The sequence below is a fragment of the Vulpes lagopus genome, chromosome X (assembly GCF_018345385.1).
Source record: "Vulpes lagopus strain Blue_001 chromosome X, ASM1834538v1, whole genome shotgun sequence".
Taxonomy (NCBI): Eukaryota; Metazoa; Chordata; class Mammalia; order Carnivora; family Canidae; genus Vulpes; species Vulpes lagopus.
Window position 1 is genome coordinate 25,884,975 of NC_054848.1, and position 20,664 is coordinate 25,905,638.

Sequence of the window (20,664 nt, forward strand, 5' to 3'; positions counted from 1 at the left end):
TCTGATGAAAAATGCTACTATGAACATTTTTGTATACATCTTGCTATAGGAATAGAATTTGTAGGCAGTAGATTATGTGTATCTTCCCTTTGAGTAGATGATGCAAACCATTTTTCACAGTGAAGGCAGCAAATTACACTGTCACCTCCAGTGTATGGAAATATCATCTCGTCTTTTCTCAAATGGATCTCACATATTACACTCTTAAATTTCACTCAATAACTCCATTCCCATGATTTTTAACTGGTTAATTGTTCATATCCACCTGATCTTGTTTTATTTCTCTTTTTTCTCTCTCTCTTTTCTTTTGATACGTAATTTCCTGGCTGGTTTTTAAAAATGGAAATCATGCCTGAATCTATTTCTTTGAATTCTTCTCACACTTATGTATTTTAAAGTCCTTGTCAGATTGGAGTGAGTTCTCTTCCAGCTGTTAAGTTTTGTTGATTGTTGGTAATAGATTTCTTCATGTGTTTTGGAATTTTTACTTCTGGTCTCATATATTAAGCCTTTTTCAGCAAATAGTTATCCATAAGCAAGCAGGAGAGCGCCACCTAGCCCCTGGCTTCAAGCCCTGAAGCTGATTTCCATTTCTTCTCTTGCAAACCACTCTGGAGCTCTTTGCTCAGGAGAAGCCAGTTCCTGGCCATGCTCCTGCTTCCTGACATTTACTGAAGAACTAAGCAGAACCTCCTATGCCTGTAGTCTCAAGCCCTGCTCAGTTGTGCGTTTCTGTTTCTGTCCACATCTACCGCTGCTCCACGTTTGAGTCAGCATGTGTTGTTTGGGTGTTCCCTTTTTACATTTTGCCCCGTTATCCTGTTTCTAGAACAGGGGATTTTTAAAGCGCAAACTCACCATTTCTGATGTGGACATCAAGAGAATTCTTTTTTTTCTCCCTCCTCCCTAGCATGTGATTCATCTGGGCCTAACACGTTAACATCCCTAGGCTCTTACTTTCATTATCAATAAAAAGGAATTGGAGCACATGATCCTTGAATTGTTCTAAGACTTTATTTTTTTGTTGTTTTAAGACTTTAAACTCATATTAAACTGCTTCAATTTGTCTTACCCTTTCACTGGAAAATTTTCCCTTTTTTCTTTAAAGATTTCTTTATTTTTAAGTAGTCTCTCTACCCAACGTGGGGCTCGAACTCACAATCCTGAGATCAAGAGTCACACACTCCAATGACTGAGCCAGCCAGGTGCCCCCCACTAGAAAATTTTTCTTAGTGGTAGGAGAGGTTGAAGAAAATAGAGCAGTTGAGTAGGTCTGCCTTTTCTGTGCTGTTAATCAGACACCATCTTCCTTAAGCTGTGCTTTCCCTTCCATTGTTTATCTTTTTCTAAATATCATTTCACAAAACAAAAATCCTTTGGGGGCCTTTAATACTTAAGAAGTTGAGCTTACTAAAAAAAAATAAAAGAAGTTGAGCTTACAGGATCCCTGGGTGGCGCAGCGGTTTGGCGCCTGCCTTTGGCCCAGGGCGCGATCCTGGAGACCCGGGATCGAATCCCATATCAGGCTCCCGGTGCATGGAGCCTGCTTCTCCCTCCGCCTGTGTCTCTGCCTCTCTCTCTCTCTCTATGTCTATCATAAATAAATCTTTAAAAAAAATAAAAATAAAAAATAAAAGTCTCAGAACTTTAAAAAATAAAAAAATAAATAAATGTCCCTTCTCCCATCTCTTCTTTGGTATGATTTATGATGATGGTGTCAAGTTTTCCTTATTAGAATTTTTCATCCTTCTTAAGCCAGGTATTCCATTTTTGGTAGAAGCCTATGTATTAGTTAGCTATTGCTGTATGACAGTTTTACCGCAAATGTAAGTAGCTTACAACCACTTGTCTTACAAGTCAAAGGTGTTGGTTTGAGGGTGTGGTCTCATCCAAAGCTCCATCTGCTTCCATGCCCACTCACTCAGATTATTGGCTAAATTCAGCGTCAGTTTCTTGGTAGGTGTCAGTCAAAGGCTGCCCACAACTCCTAGAGACCACCTGCACTGTCTTCTCATATGAAAGACCCCAACAGAGGACCCCCCGCTGCTTTCTCAAAGCCAGCAAGGAAGGGAGAAAATCCAGACAACAGCCACGATAATCTTAATGTAGCTTAATCCCGTATACTCCATCACATGCATCCCATCACCTCTGACATGTGCTATTGCATGGAAGCAAGTCCTAGGTCCCACCATGCTCAAGAGAAGATCCATGTGGGCATCAACACCAGGAGGTGGGGACCATGGAGGCTGCCTTCATTAAGAATCTGCCTGCCACAGTCTATAAACATTGTTTGTGAACTTCTACAATGTATTTTCTTGGAAAGTAAACTTTCTGAGTGGTAAATGCTTTTTATCTTAATTTCCTTACTTGTTACTGAAGTATTAATAATATAGATTATATTTTATTTATTTTTTAAAAAAATTTTTTTAAGACTTTTATTTATTTATTCATAGAGACACACAGAGAGAGAGGCGCAGACACACACAGGCAGAGGGAGAAGCAAGCTCTATGCAGAGAGCCCGACGCGGGACTTGATCCCGGGTCTCCAGGATCACGCCCTGGGCTGCAGGCGGCACTAAACGGCTGTGCCACTGGGGCTGCCCTTATTTATTTATTTTTAAAGATTTTATTTATTCCTGAAAGATACAGAGAGAGGCAGAGACATAGGCAGAGAGAGAAGCAGGCTTTCCACAGGGAGCCTGATGCCAGATTCAATCCCAGGACCCCAGGATCATGATCTGAGCCAAAGGCAGACACTCAACCACTGAGCCACCCAAGTGCCCCTATAGATTACAATTTAAAAATAATATTCCCCCAATTTAACTCTAGGTTTCTGTTCTCTCTTCTATGCAACTAAAAATGATATGGAGTTAGAGTTTGCATTTATAATCTTATACAAATTAAGTACAGTATAAATTATATACGTAGAGATAACATAGGGGATCCCTGGGTGGCTCAACGGTTTAGCGCCTGCCTTCAGCCCAGGGCCTAATCCTGGAGACCCGGGATCAAGTTCCGCGTCAGGCTTCCTGCATGGAGCCTGCTTCTCCCTCTGCCTGTGTCTCTGCATCGGTCTGTCTCTCTCTCTCTCTGGTGCCTCTCATGAATAAATAGATAAAATATTTTTTAAAAAATAGAGATAACATATTACTGAAGCATACACAAAGCTATGTTTTCTATACCTAATGGATGATTTTAAGCTATTTATTTTTTTAAAGATTTTATTTATTTATTCATAGAGAGGCAGAGACACAGGCAGAGGGAGAAGCAGGCTCCATGCAGGGAACCTGATGTGGGACTTGATCCCGGGTCTCCAGGATCATACCCCGGGCTGCAGGTGGCGCTAAACCGCTGTGCCACCAGGGCTGCACCCCCATTTTTTTTAAAGGATTTTAAGCAATTTAAAGATAATCTTGGGATCCCTGGGTGGCGCAGCGGTTTGGCGCCTGCCTTTGGCCCAGGGCGCGATCCTGGAGATCCGGGATCGAATCCCACATCGGGCTCCCAGTGCATGGAGCCTGCTTCTCCCTCTGCCTGTGTCTCTGCCTCTCTCTCTCTCTCTCTGTGACTATCATAAATAAATAAAAATTAAAAAAAATTTTAAAAAAAAAGATAGTCTTAATTTTACATAATTTTTCTCCATACCCACTGATTTTAAACACAACTGCCTTGTTGATAGAACTACCCCACATCCAGAAATGTCTCCTTAAAATAGATACTGTTCATGGCTATGGCATTCGTGGCAAGGAGCTCTTTTTTTTTTTTAAGATTTTATTTATTCATGAGAGACACAGAGAGAGGAGAGAGAGAGAGAGGGGCAGAGACACAGGCAGAGGGAGGAGCAGGCACCATACAGAGAGCCTGATGTGGGACTCAATCCAGGGTCTCCAGGATCATGCCCTGGGCTACAGGCAGCACTAAACCGCTGCGCCACCAGGGCTGCCCAAGGAGTTCGTGAGGAAAAGTATATTTGTCTGCTATGATGTTACATCAGTTCTGCTTCATTATTTATTTTTTAAGAGACAGAGCATGTGCAAGCAGGGGTGGGGGGAGAGGGAGAGGGAGAGTGAATCTTAAGCAGACTCCATGCCCAGTGCAGAGCCCAAAGTGCGGCTGGATCTCATGACTCTGAGATCATGACCTGAGCTGAAATCAAGAGTTGGTTGCTTAACCAACTAAGCCACCCAGGTGCTCCGTACTTCATTATTTTTATAATTTGCTCTTTCCATAGCCTGTTTCTTAGCCTCCCACTTTCCAGGCTATGTATCTAATTTTTAAATGATTTATTCCTCTTATCTTGTTCATCATTTCATTTATTTTTCTTTATACCTTCTCATTTCTTTTTGTCTTTCTTAGGGTACAACTACTCAGCTTACATGCACCTCTCCCATAGGTCATGTTTTCTAATGAGAGTTCATTCATGTTTGTAGATGTTGCACTGAAGTATTGGATCTTTATAGTTAGGATATAATTGACAATAACTTATTTGATAGCAAGTAGATCACCACCTTCTGTCATTTTAGGTTTCTGTTCCTGTACTCTTTTTCTGACCCATCTTGAAAGCAATATACCATCTCCCACTTTATCTTCTGCCTCTGAATTCAAAAGACCCATCTTTTATGAATTTGGAGGTTTCTTTCATTTTTATTAATTTTTTAGAAGGCCAGCTAATACCATGTGTTATATCCTGGTACCAAAATTATATTCTTATTTCAGATAAGTGTTTTAATCTGCCTTTTATTTTCTTATACTGAATTTTATTTTTTCAGTCATTCCTGAATCAAACACTCCTGTACACTCCTGATGATGGAATTTAAAATAATTTTCTTCTGGAGCTTTAAGAGTGGCTTTGTGTTTTTTTTCTTTTGTTTCAATCTAAGTAATGACCTCTAGCTCACAACCAGTTACTTTTCATTAAAACCTTGAGGGCAGGGATCCCTGGGTGGCGCAGCGGTTTGGCGCCTGCCTTTGGCCCAGGGCGCGATCCTGGAGACCCAGGATCGAATCCCACATCGGGCTCCCGGTGCATGGAGCCTGCTTCTCCCTCTGCCTATGTCTCTGCCTCTCTCTCTCTCTCTGTGACTATCATAAATAAATAAAGATTTAAAAAAATGTTTAAAAAATAAAAATAAAACCTTGAGGGCAGCCTGTGTGGCTCAGCGGTTTAGCGCCACCTTTGGCCCAGGATGTGATCCTGGAGACCCGGGATCGGGATCAAGTCCCATGTCAGGCTCCCTGCTTGGAGCCTGCTTCTCCCTCTGCCTCTCTCTCTCTGAATAAATAAATAAAATCTTAAAAAAAAAAACTTGAGCTTCCTTTTGCTAAAACAATATTACTTCCTCTCCCCCACAAAAAATTATCTAAGCCCATTACATACTGCCTTTTCAATGGAAATAAGATTCATCAGTGTTCGCTTTCCCAAAGTATGAAGTTCCATTAGCTAATAACCACAAAACCATCTTGCACAGTAGCTGTTTGAAGTTCATTAGTTTACTCACCTAAAACTATTGAAAATCTATGCATTTCTTGGTTAGATGTGATTTAGGGCCAGTATTTTTTGAGAGTATAGGGAGAAAGGGACACTTGTTTTTTTTTCAATTAGATCTAGAATCGTGCTGTCCTGTATGGTAGCTACTAGGAACATGTGGCTAGTCCAAATTAAGATGTGGCAGAAGTGTAAAATATATACCCAATTTCAAATACTTAGTACAAAAAATATCAAATACCTCAATACTTTTTATATTGATTGCATGTTGCAGTGATAATACTTTTAATATATTGGTTTAAGCACAATATATTATAATTAATTTAACCTGTTTCATTTTACTCTTCTAATATGGTAACTACAAAGTTTGAATTACATATATGGCTGACATTATATTTCTACTGAACAGTGCTGGTCTAGAATATCTTAGACATTTACTTGTCTTTGACAACTACCATCTCTGAATTGTTTGCTTCCAAAGGAAATTTGAGAGTGAAATTCTAAAATCTCTTTAACCCCAAAATTTTGTTTTCCTTGATGGTTCCACTAAGCACCTAAACATATATCAAAATTAGGAAGTGTATTAAATTTTTTTTCAGAGAAAGAGACAGTAGGTTAGAGTCCCTTCAAGGTATTCGTTGAATTGGTTTTTTTCCCCATTTTTAAAGCTCGGTTAAATTTGCCCTGCGATGTCAAATCTCTTCCTCAGTAATTTTCTATAGCTAAAAAGCTGCTGTATAAAGAGAACAATTGTAGTATTCTGCACTTTGCAGTGACATATAGTGACTTGTCCTCATAGAAGCTATGAATGATAGAATGAATCAACATATTCCACATCTTGTTCGTTTATATCCTGGACATTAACAGCAAGGAGAGTGACCATTTATAATTCAGCTAATTGAGTTGGTGACAGGATGGTAGGCAACAGCGAAGAAACATTCTGTTGCCTGCACTTAGTATCACCTGATGTTTTGGTTTAGGATGACTCTGTGAAAGTAATTTGCATTAATAATCTGTATGGGGAGAATCCCTGGGTGGCTCAGCGGTTTAGCACCTGCCTTTGGCTCAGGGCGCGATCCTGAAGGCCCGGGATCAAGTCCCGCGTCGGGCTCCCTGCATGGAGCCTGCTTCTCCTTCTGCCTGTGTCTCTGCCTCTCTCTCTCTCTCTCTCTCTCTCTCTGTCTATCGTGACTAAATAAATAAAATCTTTTAAAAAAAATAAATAATCTGTATGAATGAAACATCAGACCCCCAAAACTTTTTTTTTGCAATTCCTAATGGTTTGTGTTGGTACTTTCTTTCCTTTTGCCCCTCAGGATCTTTTTATAATAGCCTTATTGAGAAATAATTTGCATATCATATGATTCATCCTTTTAAAGTATACAGTTCAGTGGTTTTCAGTATATTCACAGAGTCATGCAACCATCATTGCAGCCAAACATTAGAACATTTTCATCACCCTGAAAAAATAACCCCACCACCCCAACCTTAAGCAACCACTAATCTACTCTTTGTCTCCATGGATAGGCTTATTGTGGACATTTCATATAAATAAAATCATGCACTTTAGAGTCTTATGTGACCAGCTCCTTTCACTTAGCATAATATTTTCAAAGTTCACATCTTAGCAGAACTTCATTCCTTCTTGTGACCAAATAATATTCCATTGTGTGGATATACTATATTTATTTGTTCATTCATCAGTGGAATTTGGATTATGCTTTTTTAACACATAAAAAATTAATGAAGCTAATATTTATATTCAGTAATAACCTTCCCCTCCAGTCTCATATCGAGCCTCATAGTAGTTTAAGTAGGTGTTGTGATAGTCAAGCACCATTTTATAGGTCATGGAATGGAGGCTCACCAAGCCTAACTAATTGGCCTAAGATCACATAGTTAAGAACTAGAACTTGGATTTAAAGCCTGTCTATCTGACTCCAAGTTGTGTGTTTCTTCCTTATTGCCATAGCCTCATCCCCCGCACCCCATCCCCTGGTGATTTCGTTGAATAATGGCTTTGTAGTTAGCCTCTTTGCTAACTTTTTGTTGCTGTTTCTTGATTTAATATACTGTTAAATACAGGAAATGGAAAAAACTTTTAATGTGGCCTCTTCTGATAACTCGGGGGATAAGGTGGAAATGTTTTCTGGGTGATAATCTACCTCATAGTTTAACAACAGTCCGTAGAACAACAGCTTGTACAGGTCCAAGGGTGTGCTGGAGGCCTCACTTCTTGTCCGTCTCATGAAAAAACTTCTAATGACCTAGATAAAACTACATTTGTATTAGTAGACCTAGCTTATGATACTTGTAAAAGTCTCAAACTTGAAATTTAAAAATTTTATCCATCTTCTAGTGTCAGACATAGAGAAATACTCAAAAAAGTCTTTTGATAGTGATAAAATATTCTCTCTGGGATTCCTTCTCTTTTGTAGGGTTCTGTAGCTATAGCTGGTGCTGTTATTCGCTGGCTAAGAGACAATCTTGGAATTATAAAGACCTCAGAGGAAATTGGTGAGTATGTTCTACCAAAGCATTGGCATCTAAATAATGAAAATTTTAAATATTTTACCTTTGCAGTCTGTTAATACTTGTACTTTGAGCCATATGTGATATTAGACGATATAGATTCCTATTACAAGTTGGATTTTTATAGAAAAGACTATCTTGTGAAGATTGATAAAACAACAAATTGGCATAATTAGTGGTGGCTATTAACAAACTGGTAAGGCAGGACATAAAAATTACCCAAGTGTAAAATCAAATGCCAGAGATTACCAGAATATGCAGGTAAAGTAGTCCAGTTAAATTTATCTGATGGGAAAGAGCTTTAACTCTTAGATTAGAGTGAGCATTAAAACACCAGTACCTATTATGTAACTATTAATGTGGCTATTTTCCGTATGGATAATTGTTTTTTAACTCATCTACCCACTTTTTCATCTATTTGTTTACTTCAGCCTGAAGGTAAAATGATCAGAAACGCATTTCTTATGGGCGACACATTGGAGGCTACTTTTTCGTCTCCTATTCAACAACCTTAGAAATAGTGGAAATGAGTTAAAATACTTCAATGAAACTAATCTAATTCCTTTATTTCTTGGCCTGAGTTACATTGTAGTGGGAGATATTCAACGTGGTGAATTTGGATTTTGTTGCTCCCAGCTTACGGCTTTGATTCAGAACATTTTGCTCCTTTAGGGAATAAGAAATCAAAAGCCCTGTCCTAAATTTTTATACAGAGGTGTTGACTATCTAAAGTAATAGAATAGGGATCCCTGGGTGGCACAGCGGTTTAGCGCCTGCCTTTGGCCCAGGGCGCGATCCTGGAGACCCGGGATCGAATCCCACATCGGGCTCCCGGTGCATGGAGCCTGCTTCTCCCTCTGCCTATGTCTCTGCCTCTCTCTCTCTCTCTCTATCATAAATAAATAAAAATTTAAAAAAATAAAGTAATAGAATATATTAGAGTGATTTTTGTTTTTCTTTTTTTTTAATGTTAGAAAAACTTGCTAAAGAAGTGGGTACATCCTATGGCTGCTATTTCGTCCCCGCGTTTTCAGGGTTATATGCACCTTACTGGGAGCCCAGTGCAAGAGGGTAAGAATCTAGTATGAGGTATGCTTTTGAGGGCCTTGATTTATTTACTAAATCGGCTAATAACTTGTTAGTTACTATTTTCCTATCTATTTTCAAATGATTTTAAAGTGTGAAGGAAAGCTTTTCTGTTTGGAGAGTATTAATTTCAGAACCTTTAAATTGCAAGAAGTTATAAATCATTTGGCAATAAGCTTCCCAGCCACATCCACGTTAGTGTTATGACCTTTTATCTTCAAGGCATCTGCAAATTCTGTACTGAAGGGGCATCGTTTAGATGAATTCTGATGGTATCACATTATTGTTATCCATTAATTGGATCCCAGGCTTTTTCCTATGTGGATGTGGGATTGTGAACCATAAGGACTTTCTAAGCTGCTTAGTGTTGATGTCTGCTTTCTTTTATGTGTATTTTTTTTCCCTGAACCTCTCTATCTACTGAGGTCAACCCTTTCATATTCAGGACATGTCAGACTGATGACTTGTGTACTCTGCTCTAATTTTCACAATCTTTGTGTGTGTTTTTAGGATCATCTGTGGGCTCACTCAATTCACCAATAAATGCCATATTGCTTTTGCTGCATTAGAAGCTGTTTGTTTCCAAACCCGGGAGGTAATAAGGGCTCTTTTCCTGTACTTTGTCTTTTTTTTATCACTTTTAGACAAATTCTGTATTAATGCTGAAAATCTACTAAATACTTCATTATTAAATACCTAATCAAAAGTGAAGCCTTCCTCAGCTCTATTCTAATAAATATAAGTTTCTCCTCTTTTTCCTAGCTGTCATTACCTTTGAGTTTCTGTCATCCTGCCAGGCACTGGGTGTTTTACAGTTGGGAGGATGTTGAGTAGTACATGTTCAGCAAAGGAAATAATAAATAGCACAAACATAGGCATCAAGGCAGGAAACCAGGATGCAAAATTGAGGTTTTTGGCATGACGGGCTCTACGAGGGAGGGCAGAGGTGTAGTGAAAAAGAAAGGTTCGTGTGACTACATCAAGGAAAGCTTGGAAGACCAGAATAAGAAATCTAAATTTCATTGTGTACGCTTTGGGAAGCTCTTAAGGGCTTTTGAGTAGAAGATGGCCATTGTCAGAGATGTCATTCTGAAGTTGGAGTTTAATTATGTTCATTGCATTTATTTAAGATTTTGGATGCCATGAACCGAGACTGCGGAATTCCACTCAGTCATTTGCAGGTAGATGGAGGAATGACCAACAACAAAATTCTTATGCAACTACAAGCAGACATTCTATATATCCCAGTAGGTCAGTAAGCCTTCATGCCTTTAAACTCCTAGAGTACTATCTCTTTTGGAAGAACTGGTATTTTAGGCATACATAACTGCAAAGATGTTAACGTTGCCATCTTCCCTCAGTGAAGCCCTCGATGCCAGAAACAACTGCCCTTGGAGCTGCCATGGCAGCCGGGGCTGCAGAGGGAGTCGGTGTTTGGAGTCTTGAACCCGAGGATCTGTCAGCAGTCACGATGGAGCGATTTGAACCCCAGATCAATGCTGAAGGTATGTTTAAAAAAATGAAAATCTAGGGACGTCTGGCTGGCTCAGTCAGTAGAACACATGGGACTCCTGACATCATGGTCATCAGCTCAAGTTCCATGTTGGGTGTAGAGATTACTTAAAAATGAGATGTTTTTTAAATGTAAAGTTAATAGTATCCCTGTTGAAAGGAGAGGGCATTTTCCTTTCTGTTTATTTGTAAGTTCAGAAACTAAGTAATATAGCAAGTACTACGGTTTTAAACAAGCTACTAAGCATATTGGAGTACACTGAATATGAAGGAGAGAAAAAGTGCCTTATATTAAAAAAAAACCTTCCAATACCACTTTTTTTGCCATTGACTTCTGCTTACAGTCATTTCATGCAAGTGTTAATTACTTCTAGCTTTGCTAACTTAGCCTTTTTTAAAAGTGAGAAGGGAGATAGATGGGCTGCAGAGCTGATCATCTTTGGTGCCAGTGGCCCAGTTGTTAGGACATGATTAGCTGGGCTGAGGGACATCCTGGTAACTTTTACACAGAGCAGAGCTGGCCTGACAAAAGCAGTCACAATGTAAGTAAACAAGCCTCAAAGACCTGATCCACTGTCCTAACCAGCTAAGCTAAGCCATAAGCTCTGACCAACACCTTTGTTACAATACAGTGGTACATCTCTTAAATTGAAAGAAATGTGAGTACAAAAATAAGGTTTTACATATATTGAATTTGGTTCTATAACTTTTTAAAACCTATGTATAAAATTGCATCAAAGTAGGTTTTGCACTACTGGGAAATAAGCTTTCAAATCCATTTCTCTTTAATTTTCTGGAAGACTAAGCCAGCGCTTCTTAATTTTATTTCTTCCCACATACAAGAAAATGGATTGTAACACTAGTAATTTTATAGTCAGACAGTATGCCATGTAACTTGATGTAGAAAAGTGTTTCAAAATCTGATATTCTATCTGTAAGTAATTTTTAACTTCTATTGGATTAAATGGGGAGGAGCTCAATAAATTTTCCACCTCTCAAAAAAATCAATTTTTTAATAAATAATGTTCAGAGTGAGCATATGTTTTCGAGATGGTAATCATACTCTTAAGGAAGTTTTGTGCAAAGGGTTTCCTGTTTTCTGAGAGCCTTCTTTGCCGGTTTTTAAGGCCTTAGCCCAGAGTTGGTCAGTGATGTCAGCTGCCCTTCCCTTCACCGGCCCCACTCCCCTCCACACATACACACACGCACATGTGTGTGCATGCCAGGCATGTAGGTCTAAATAATTCATTCTCCAGCAGACTTTTTTTAGAGCTGAGTCTGATGTGGGGATATAGAGATGAATAAGACCAAGTCCTTGCCCTCCCAATGACTTATGTACATTGGAAGAGGCAGACAAAGCCATGTCAGGTCACTGCGGAGACTGATAGCCTGAGTTATGTGTGGAATACTGTGGAAAGATGGAGGAGGGGCATAAATGGGGCCCTGGAAAGCTTTCTGAAGTGAGCGATGCTGGAGCAGTGTCACCCAGGTATTGCAGGCTTCAGGTGCCGCGGAAAGGCCTGGAGGCCTGACAGGGACACCTTCCTCTGTGCTGTTCCCTGTTACTAGAAGTACATGTGGGCGACATACCAGTGGTGTCCGTTTTTGTTTAGTACTCTGACTGGATTTCCATTGTAAAAAAAAAAAAAAAAAAAAAAAAAGTACTGTCTTACCGGAATCCAATTTGAATCTTGTGAGAAATCAATAGTTGTTAAATCCTTTGCCTAGACCAACTAATAATTCTCCTTCTAGTCTTTCCACATTGTAGTATACCCTTCCCTGTATCCCAAGCTCCCCTCTCCTCACAAAAAGAGAGAACAGATCAAATGGGAATCCCTTTCTAATTCATCACCACGTGTTTGCGAATGGCCTGGTCTTCACCTATAGCCCGGCTCCCGGCTCCCTTCACCCTGGCACACCATGCTGAATTTCGCCTCTGCCTTCCAACAGGTGTCTCTCTTATTTACTGGCAGTTGCTAGACCCGTGGTGACCCAAATCCAAGTTCTGGTAAAGCCCCATGCCAGTTGAATACGTATCACCATTTGTTGAAAATGCTGAGTGAACTTAAGTATGGTGCTTAGACAATCTCCATAAACTACTTTTTCCTGCCTTCTATTTCTAGAAAGTGAAATTCGTTACTCTACATGGAAGAAGGCTGTGATGAAGTCAGTGGGCTGGGTTACAACTCAGTCTTCAGAAAGTGGTAAAAATGTTTTTATTTTCCTTGCCGCTTTGCCTTAGTATGTTAAAGAACTTATTTAAGTATTTAACCATTTACACTTAGCAAGGCTGCTCTGAAGGAAAGCATTATTGTATGTCCAGAGTTTCTGATGTTTTGAAAACACTTTAAAGTTCTAAATCTACAATGTAAATTTTCAGGTTGATAGACACGTACTTAATTCTATCCTGCCCTCTCTTTTCCTCATTAGTTTACTCCTGGTGCTTCAGTGGGTAACTGAGCTTTTTAAAAGTAAAATTCTTTCTTTCTTCTCAATGAAAAAGAAAATCAACCAGAGTCTTCCTTTTCTTTATTTTTTCACTTAAGTGTCTTTTTTTTCCCTTTTTGGGGGGCTGTCTTTATGCATGGAACCAACTGAAACTTCTGTTAATTTCAGAATATATTTCACTACTTCCTAGGCTGATTCCAAGTTCTTAGCGATGTATATTATGAGAACTATTGGAATCAGAGAGGAAGAAATGTACCAAACAGTAAATTAGAAGTGTCCTACCAGATTGGGAAATGCTCTTGGCAGAAAACAGAGGACTCGTTTTTTTCTTTTTTTTTTCAGTCACTTAAGTATGAAGGTTTTGGGCTTATTTAAACCATTCAGTCATAGACAGCCTTGAGCTAGCTGCCTTTACTATGCACTTGATAATTAAACAGACTTAAGTCTTGCCTTTAATATGTCATGCCTTTAATATGCCATAATATTTTAATTCTTTGCTAAATGAAGATTTAGAACATAATGAGTAGAATAATGTCCAATAATCTACTGAAGCATACACATTAATGGAGAAGACTTTAATAAGTCATGCCTTTAATATGCCATAATATTTTAATTCTTTGCTAAATGAAGATTTAGAACATAATGAGTAGAATAATGTCCAATAATCTACTGAAGCATACACATTAATGGAGAAGAGTTTACACATGAAATATTACGTGCCTTCCAACCCAAAACTGAGTATAAAATTAGTTTTAATATATCTGGCTTCTAGGAGACACTTCTGGAACCCTCTATTACTATAGATCACTGATCTATCTATATTTTCAGTCCTGGATGTTCCTACCTGAAGGGTTTTTTCTCCTAAATAAGCTTAATATCCTTTTTCTTTAAATCTTTTGTTCTGGGCAGCCCCGGTGGCGCAGCGGTTTAGCGCCGCCTGCAGCCCAGGGTGTGATCCTAGAGACCCAGGATTGAGTCCCACATCAGGCCTCCTGCATGGAGCCTGCTTCTCCCTCTGCCTGTGTCTCTGCCTTTCTCTCTCTCTCTCTCTCTGAATAAATAAATAAATCTTTAAAAAAATAAAAATAAAAAAACAAAAACAAAAATAAATAAATAAATCTTTTGTTCTGAGACTCAGTTTCCTTTCCAAGATAGTGGCAAAGCTTTTCTCACTAAGACCTTTTGCAATTTTGAGACCATTTATGATTAAACTTCATCATAAGTGTTTGCACAGCTAGTTGCTCTGCAATATATAACAACATGGACCCTGATTTATTTTCTAGCTACCCTTAATCAATGGCTAATGAGAAGTTGAGTCCTATAATTTCTTGTTGGATTTTTTTATACGACACAGTTGTCCCTTTGTCCCTCCTTACACCAAAGTGCTGCACACACACACATCTCACAGGCAGTTGAAGATAAAATTTTAACTTCAAAATCCCCACAAAACCAATGGATCATTTTCACTTTGTTTGCATACCTTACTGTCAGAGTGAGTTTAAGACAAAAAATTGATGAAAGGAAATTGCATGATGTCTTAAGTTTCTGCTATCAGCATTGATGATAAAAGTAATTTGAGTTTTTGAGAGTTTTATATTTTTCACATTTTGTTTTTGTTTCACTTTGCAGTACATTTAAGAGTTTGAAGACTTTTTTAGTAGATTTATGAAACACTCTATAATATTGAGTCTCTAAGCTATATAATAAACTCTAAGAATAATATTCAATTAGTGACATCCTAATTGTATTTCTTCAGGCAATATAAACATATAATTGTATATTAGTAAGCTATATAATAGTAGCAGTACAGATAGAATCCTATTTTAATAATCTTGAAAGTATACTAGAATCGCTACCTGGTCTTTTATGCTCTTTAAATTGCTTTAATTTATGAGGAAAATTTTATGTTAGCTTAATTTCCAAAGCAGTTTGGCACTTTTGAAGCAGTCATATTTATTTTCTTATTTCTAACTATATTTAAACATATTATAAATGATTTTTAATTTGCATTTTGACATGTGTTTAAAATGTTGTAGAAGTGATTGAGGGGGGGGTTGGTGGTTTGTACTCCAAACACACCAAAACAACATTTTGAAAACAGGTCAAATTGGTTTAAAAATACACAGCTATCAGGGATGCCTGGGTGGCTCAGTAGTTGAATGTCTACCTTCGGCCCAGGGCATGATCCTGGAATACTGGGATCGAGTTCCACATCGGGCTCCCTGCACAGAGCCTGCTTCTCCCTCTGCCTGTGTCTCTGCCCCCACCCCCCCGCCCTCTCTCTCTCTCTCTGATGAATAAACAAATAAAATATTTAACAACAAATAAATAAATAAATAACAGTAATATTAATTGTGAGGCACATTTCCTTACATAGCAAATTCTTTTTTTTTTGCAAATTCTATTTATTTTTTTAAGATTTATTTTTTAATTTTTTATTTATCTATGATAGTCACACAGAGAGAGAGAGAGAGAGAGGCAGAGACACAGGCAGAGGGAGAAGCAGGCTCCATGCACCAGGAGCCCGACATGGGATTCGATCCTGGGTCTCCAGGATCGCGCCCTGGGCCAAAGGCAGGCGCTAAACTGCTGCACCACCCAGGGATCCCTGCAAATTCTATTTAAAAGAGAAAACAAAACCACTATCTTAGCAAAAATAGGGCTTGAAGTTCATTTTCAGTAGAACAATATTACTCTTCTCCCATAGCTAAAGGATCTCTAATTTGAATCTTGGGGGATTGGATTGCTCATTTAGTATCTTTGGGGGTAAGAATCAAAAGAGCTAAAATCAACAGCCTCCCAAAAAGTTCTCCATCAGCTCTCTTCGGCTTTGCCAATGGAAGGCTTATGTGGGTTTATATGTATTATGTTCTTGGCTACTTGTGGCATGCTATCCGTATTGTTTGTTAACTGTCATAAGCCTTCAATATTGATTATATTTTTGATTTGAAGTAATAACTCTGCTAGCTTTGATGAATATACTATTTTTATAACTTATTATGTTTTGCTGTCATGTGATTCTTAACACAAATATTGTAATTATGTGTCTCTCTTTTGGTTTGCTTGACTGGAATTCCCTTCTACTTGGATGACCACAGGTGACCCTAGTATCTTCTGTAGTCTACCCTTGGGCTTTTTTATAGTGAGTAGCATGGTAATGTTAATCGGAGCAAGGTACATCTCAGGTCAGTTACTCTTTAAATTAGACAATTTTATTAGTTAGCACTAATGTATTTGTGTATAACTTGACAGAAAATGTTCATTGTTTTTCATTCTTCCTATGCTTAGGAACCTGGAAGATCCCTGAAAGGTCTAATTTGTTAGACTGTTTAATCTTTCGGGGCAGTCAGAATCGAGGACTGTGCCTATGCTTAATTCTTTTATTATTAGTAGATGACAATTTCTTTGAGGGGTTACATTCAGCTGTGAGCTGCAGCAGGAAGCAAAAGTGAAAGTACTGCTATGAAAGCTTCCATGAGGGCTTTCAGAGTGACAGATGAACATTAAAGTACAATTTTTGACATTCATTAAATTGGCTTTCAAATGTACATAAATTCTTCATACTTAAGAAAATTTGCTATGCAACTCAATATTTCAGTTCTGTTAAGAATTTCTACCAGAGTATGTTTAGCAGAGTCTCTGGAAAACCCTACAATTGGGAAATATGTATAGTTACCTTTATTTTAGTTAAAAGAATATATTTTGTGAAATGAAGTCTTCTAAATTACTGCTAAAATAATTGGAGTCGAAGTTAAAACCAAATTATTTTTTGCACATTAACTGCTGAATATTCTTAGAATAAACCAAATTATTTTTTGCACATTAACTGCTGAATATTCTTAGAATAAACCAAATTATTTTTTGCACATTAACTGCTGAATATTCTTAGAAAAGTAAAATTGCTCAATGTGTTATGAAATACTTTGACAACCTGTGTTAATATAAATGTGACAATCACTTTGGGGAGCTCTTCCTAATGAGAGCTCCACATGTCTTCATACTGAAGCTTAAGAGCTTCTGTGGCAATGACCTGTCCCATATGTTACCAAGAAAGTGAAATTTTTTTTAATCTTCATGATTAAGGAAAGAGTTAAATTACTTCTCTTAATTAATTAGTTGATGACCTGGGTTTACCATGTAAAATGTGAACTTTATTGATGCGGAGGGATTGTAGAAATCTGATGAGCCTTAACTTAGCTTGACATCATTGGTTTGGAGCTACATATAAATAGGGAGTGAAAAGTAGTTCCATCAGCAGAACATTAGATTGTCTTTTAATGATAAGATAGGAGTTACTTGCATAAGAACTTAAAACTAGACTACCATTTTCTGTATCCTTCATATTTGGGATAAGTTCAAATCCGCTTTCATAAAAAAAAATACTTTCTATTGGTATTAGTGCTTTCCACCTCAGGAAAGGCTTCTGTATACATAAGTCTATGCAGAATTTGCAGATGTTTATTAGATGGCTGTTTTCTTTCTGCTTCTAGGGAATGTTTGGTAGAAAAGCCCAAATGCTGTGATCCAAAATGAGTATCCAAAATATTTTCCAAATACAGTGATAATCCAAAAATAAGTAATTTAAATTTATAAAGGAACTTATGTGCCATTTTAGGAAAAGTTCTATATTTTTTTTTCATTATCTTGAGTTTTTCTGGCTGCATAATGATGGTTTGGAAAAGGGGAAAGAATATTGCAACTGAATGTTTTCACTGATTTTTTTTTTCCTCCTGTTTCCCCCTTGATACCATGAGGGATAAAAAGGCCTACTCTCAGGAAACTGAGACATAAAGCTTATCTCTCTAAGCTAAGGAATACATTGCCTGTCTAAATTCCTAGGCTTCCAAATGGATGTGGTTATCATCTTTAGGTTCTCTCTCTTGGTAACATATGCTGAGATTGGATAACAGTGGGAATTGCTTGCCTTGGTAAACAGTTAGCAGTAGTGTTAATATTTGCTAATTTTGGAATCAGCCTAGTTATATTTGCTGCATTTTAACTGTGAAGCAGTATTTAGAAATCATGTGGAATTTGTAGCTCAATAAATGATTGAATAGTCTTCATTGCCTTAACTCCTAAACTGTGTTTATGTTGTTATTGACATATATGATTTTCGTTCCCCATTTTAGGTATCCCATAAATGATACCAACTCATGGATTCCAAAGATGCGAGCTCTTTGCCTAATGGGAGAATCCAACAATTGTCTTTTAATGTGATGACACTATTCATAGACTCCGATTTTATTTATAAGCCACTTGCTGCATGACCCTCCAAGTAGACCTGTGGCTTGAAATAAAGAAAATGCAGCAGAAAGAATGCTATAGAAACATTTGGTGTGTTTTTTAACATCAAGAGTTAAGATTGGACCAGCCACCTTCGGGGCTGACCCCTCCTTTACCTTCGCGTCCTGCCCCATTCCCTCTGAGATCTAGGAAGAATTCGGGTCCATCACTGGAATCTTTCGTCAGACACACTCAAATGCTGATGGTCTAGGATTTTATTCTCTACACTACACACACTTGACTAAGGGGTGATTACTAACGAGCTAAAAATGAGTGGTGTTTTGTTTTGTTTTGCTTTGTTTTGTTTTGTTGTTAACAGACCCTTTTAAAAGTCCTCTTTTCTGCATATTAAGAAGACCACAACATCTTCCCTGGATGTTTAAGTGGAAACCTCTACTAAATTCTTAAAATGGAAATTTAGTACTCTCTCAGAGCTTAGATATTTTTCAGAAAGGTATTTGCCAAAACTGAATTTCTTCAGACATTTTACACGGTCTCACTAATTCATTGAATTGCCATCTGGGTCTTCTAGGGAAGGACACTTTTTCCTTTCTTTTTTCATCTCTTTTTATATTTTTCACTTTGTATATGTAACATACATGCCTATATATTTTATATACTGAGGGAAGCCCATTTATAAATTAAGAGTATGTTTTACATGATCTCACTAATTAGACTAAATTTCTGTCTGGATCTTACAGGGAAGAACACTTTTTTCTTTTCATCTCTCCTTTTTATATTTCTTACTTTGTATGTATAACATACATGCCTATATATTTTATATACAGAGGGTAGCCCATTTATAAATTCAGAGCACATTGTATTCAGTAGGATATAATGGGGCTGGCCTTAAGTGGACCACTATGTGTATAAATATTTCGGGGAAAACACTGTTATACCATTTTTGGGCAACAGTTATGCATATTTACAAGGAGAAACTTTTTCTTAAAGAGCCAGCATTTAAAGTTTATGTTCTATGTCAATAAAAGAAAATGTACTTTTTGTGACTTCAACTATTTTCTTATATCTTACACCTTTTTATTTAATTGTTTTAGCTGGATATATGTTAAAAAAAAAAAAAAAAGAAAGAAAAGAAAAAGACCAAAAAAGCTGTGGAATCCTATGGTAAATACTGTTTTCAAACAAGCACTAGTCCATATAAAGTTATCTTCCTTTGACATAATTTTAGACATATTTGGGATTCTTTTGAGGGGATATCAATAAAAGGTTAAACACTTAAGTAGAAGAAAACCTTAGGAATAAAGCCAAGAATCTTTTTTTTTCCAAATATGTTATTAGTTCTCTTTGGGATCACAGAGAATTATCTCCACTTACTGTCAATAGTACAACTGAAGAAAGGTTTGCAGTTAGAAATGGCTTCCAGTGAAACCAAGAATTTCTCAAAATATTTAGTATTACATGTTATAAAAACCTACCTAATCTAGCATCTTAATGTCAGTTTTTTAAAATCGTCAGATTAATTTCTGTTTACTACAAATAAAATACTGCCTTCTAATATTTTCTTCAACCTGTACTGAAAAAATGGGAAAATATTTATATATTAGTATAAAAGATTTTGTTTTGTTTGGAATTAATGGTAGCTTGCATTTGCAGTTCTGATTGTACTGTTTCTAAATTATTGAATCTACTTGGGTTTTATTGATGCAGCTGCCATTTGAATGACAAAAATATTATAGAAAGGTATTGTGAAATTATTACTTTGTGATGAGGGTACTTTTAAACATAATTGTTTCTACAAAAGTAGGTTAATTGTAAATGTTAAATGTTCAGGTAATTTTAAGATTACATTAATTTTCTATAAACGGCAATATTTATAAATGTTTGAAACTGTGCACATTGGTATTTAATGATAAGTTGACTTAAAATAAATTGACCCCTCATTCTTACTTGCATTTCTCATTTATAGACTTAGATCAAAGTTAAATCCAGAAGGATGTTTCAGGAAACCTAAAACTCAACTGTTAGTACTCAATCAGGCATACTCTGAAGAATTAACCAAAAGCCTAAGTAGTTGTTTCTGGAATGATGAGCACCTTAATCATTCTATTGGAAAAGACTGTACTGTTCTATCTCAGCATCCAGAAAATACTTGCTGATGTCAGAAGTCCTTATCAATTAGAGCCTCTCATGGCTAGCCATGCCTTTCTACTGGTTTCTTTCTGTTCTATCTGGGTCTGAGCTGGTGGAGTCAAGTGTGCTATTGTTCTCTCAACTTGATAGCCCATACCTCAGTCCTTTGTTTTTTTAGTTAATCAGTAAAAGAAGTAAATGCATCTTTGCTTCTCTGACTCTTCTTA

At 37.3% G+C, this 20,664-nt stretch overlaps 1 protein-coding gene across 7 annotated transcripts in view; it reads left to right on the forward strand.

The window, feature by feature from the left end:
- The window catches only part of GK (glycerol kinase), a 76,237-nt gene extending 55,984 nt beyond the window's left edge, over positions 1-20,253 (forward strand). For 6 of the 7 annotated variants that reach the window (XM_041740603.1, XM_041740604.1, XM_041740605.1 and 3 more), the window contains 8 exons: positions 7,924-8,002; positions 8,992-9,088; positions 9,614-9,698; positions 10,234-10,354; positions 10,465-10,608; positions 12,739-12,819; positions 16,162-16,248; positions 18,193-20,253. In XM_041740603.1, the coding sequence (XP_041596537.1) occupies positions 7,924-8,002; positions 8,992-9,088; positions 9,614-9,698; positions 10,234-10,354; positions 10,465-10,608; positions 12,739-12,819; positions 16,162-16,248; positions 18,193-18,203 (705 nt within the window). In that variant the 3' untranslated portion in view covers positions 18,204-20,253. The remainder of the gene's footprint in view (positions 1-7,923; positions 8,003-8,991; positions 9,089-9,613; positions 9,699-10,233; positions 10,355-10,464; positions 10,609-12,738; positions 12,820-16,161; positions 16,249-18,192) is intronic. The other variant, XM_041740606.1, reaches the window with a different exon arrangement.
- Positions 20,254-20,664: the final 411 nt, after the last annotated feature.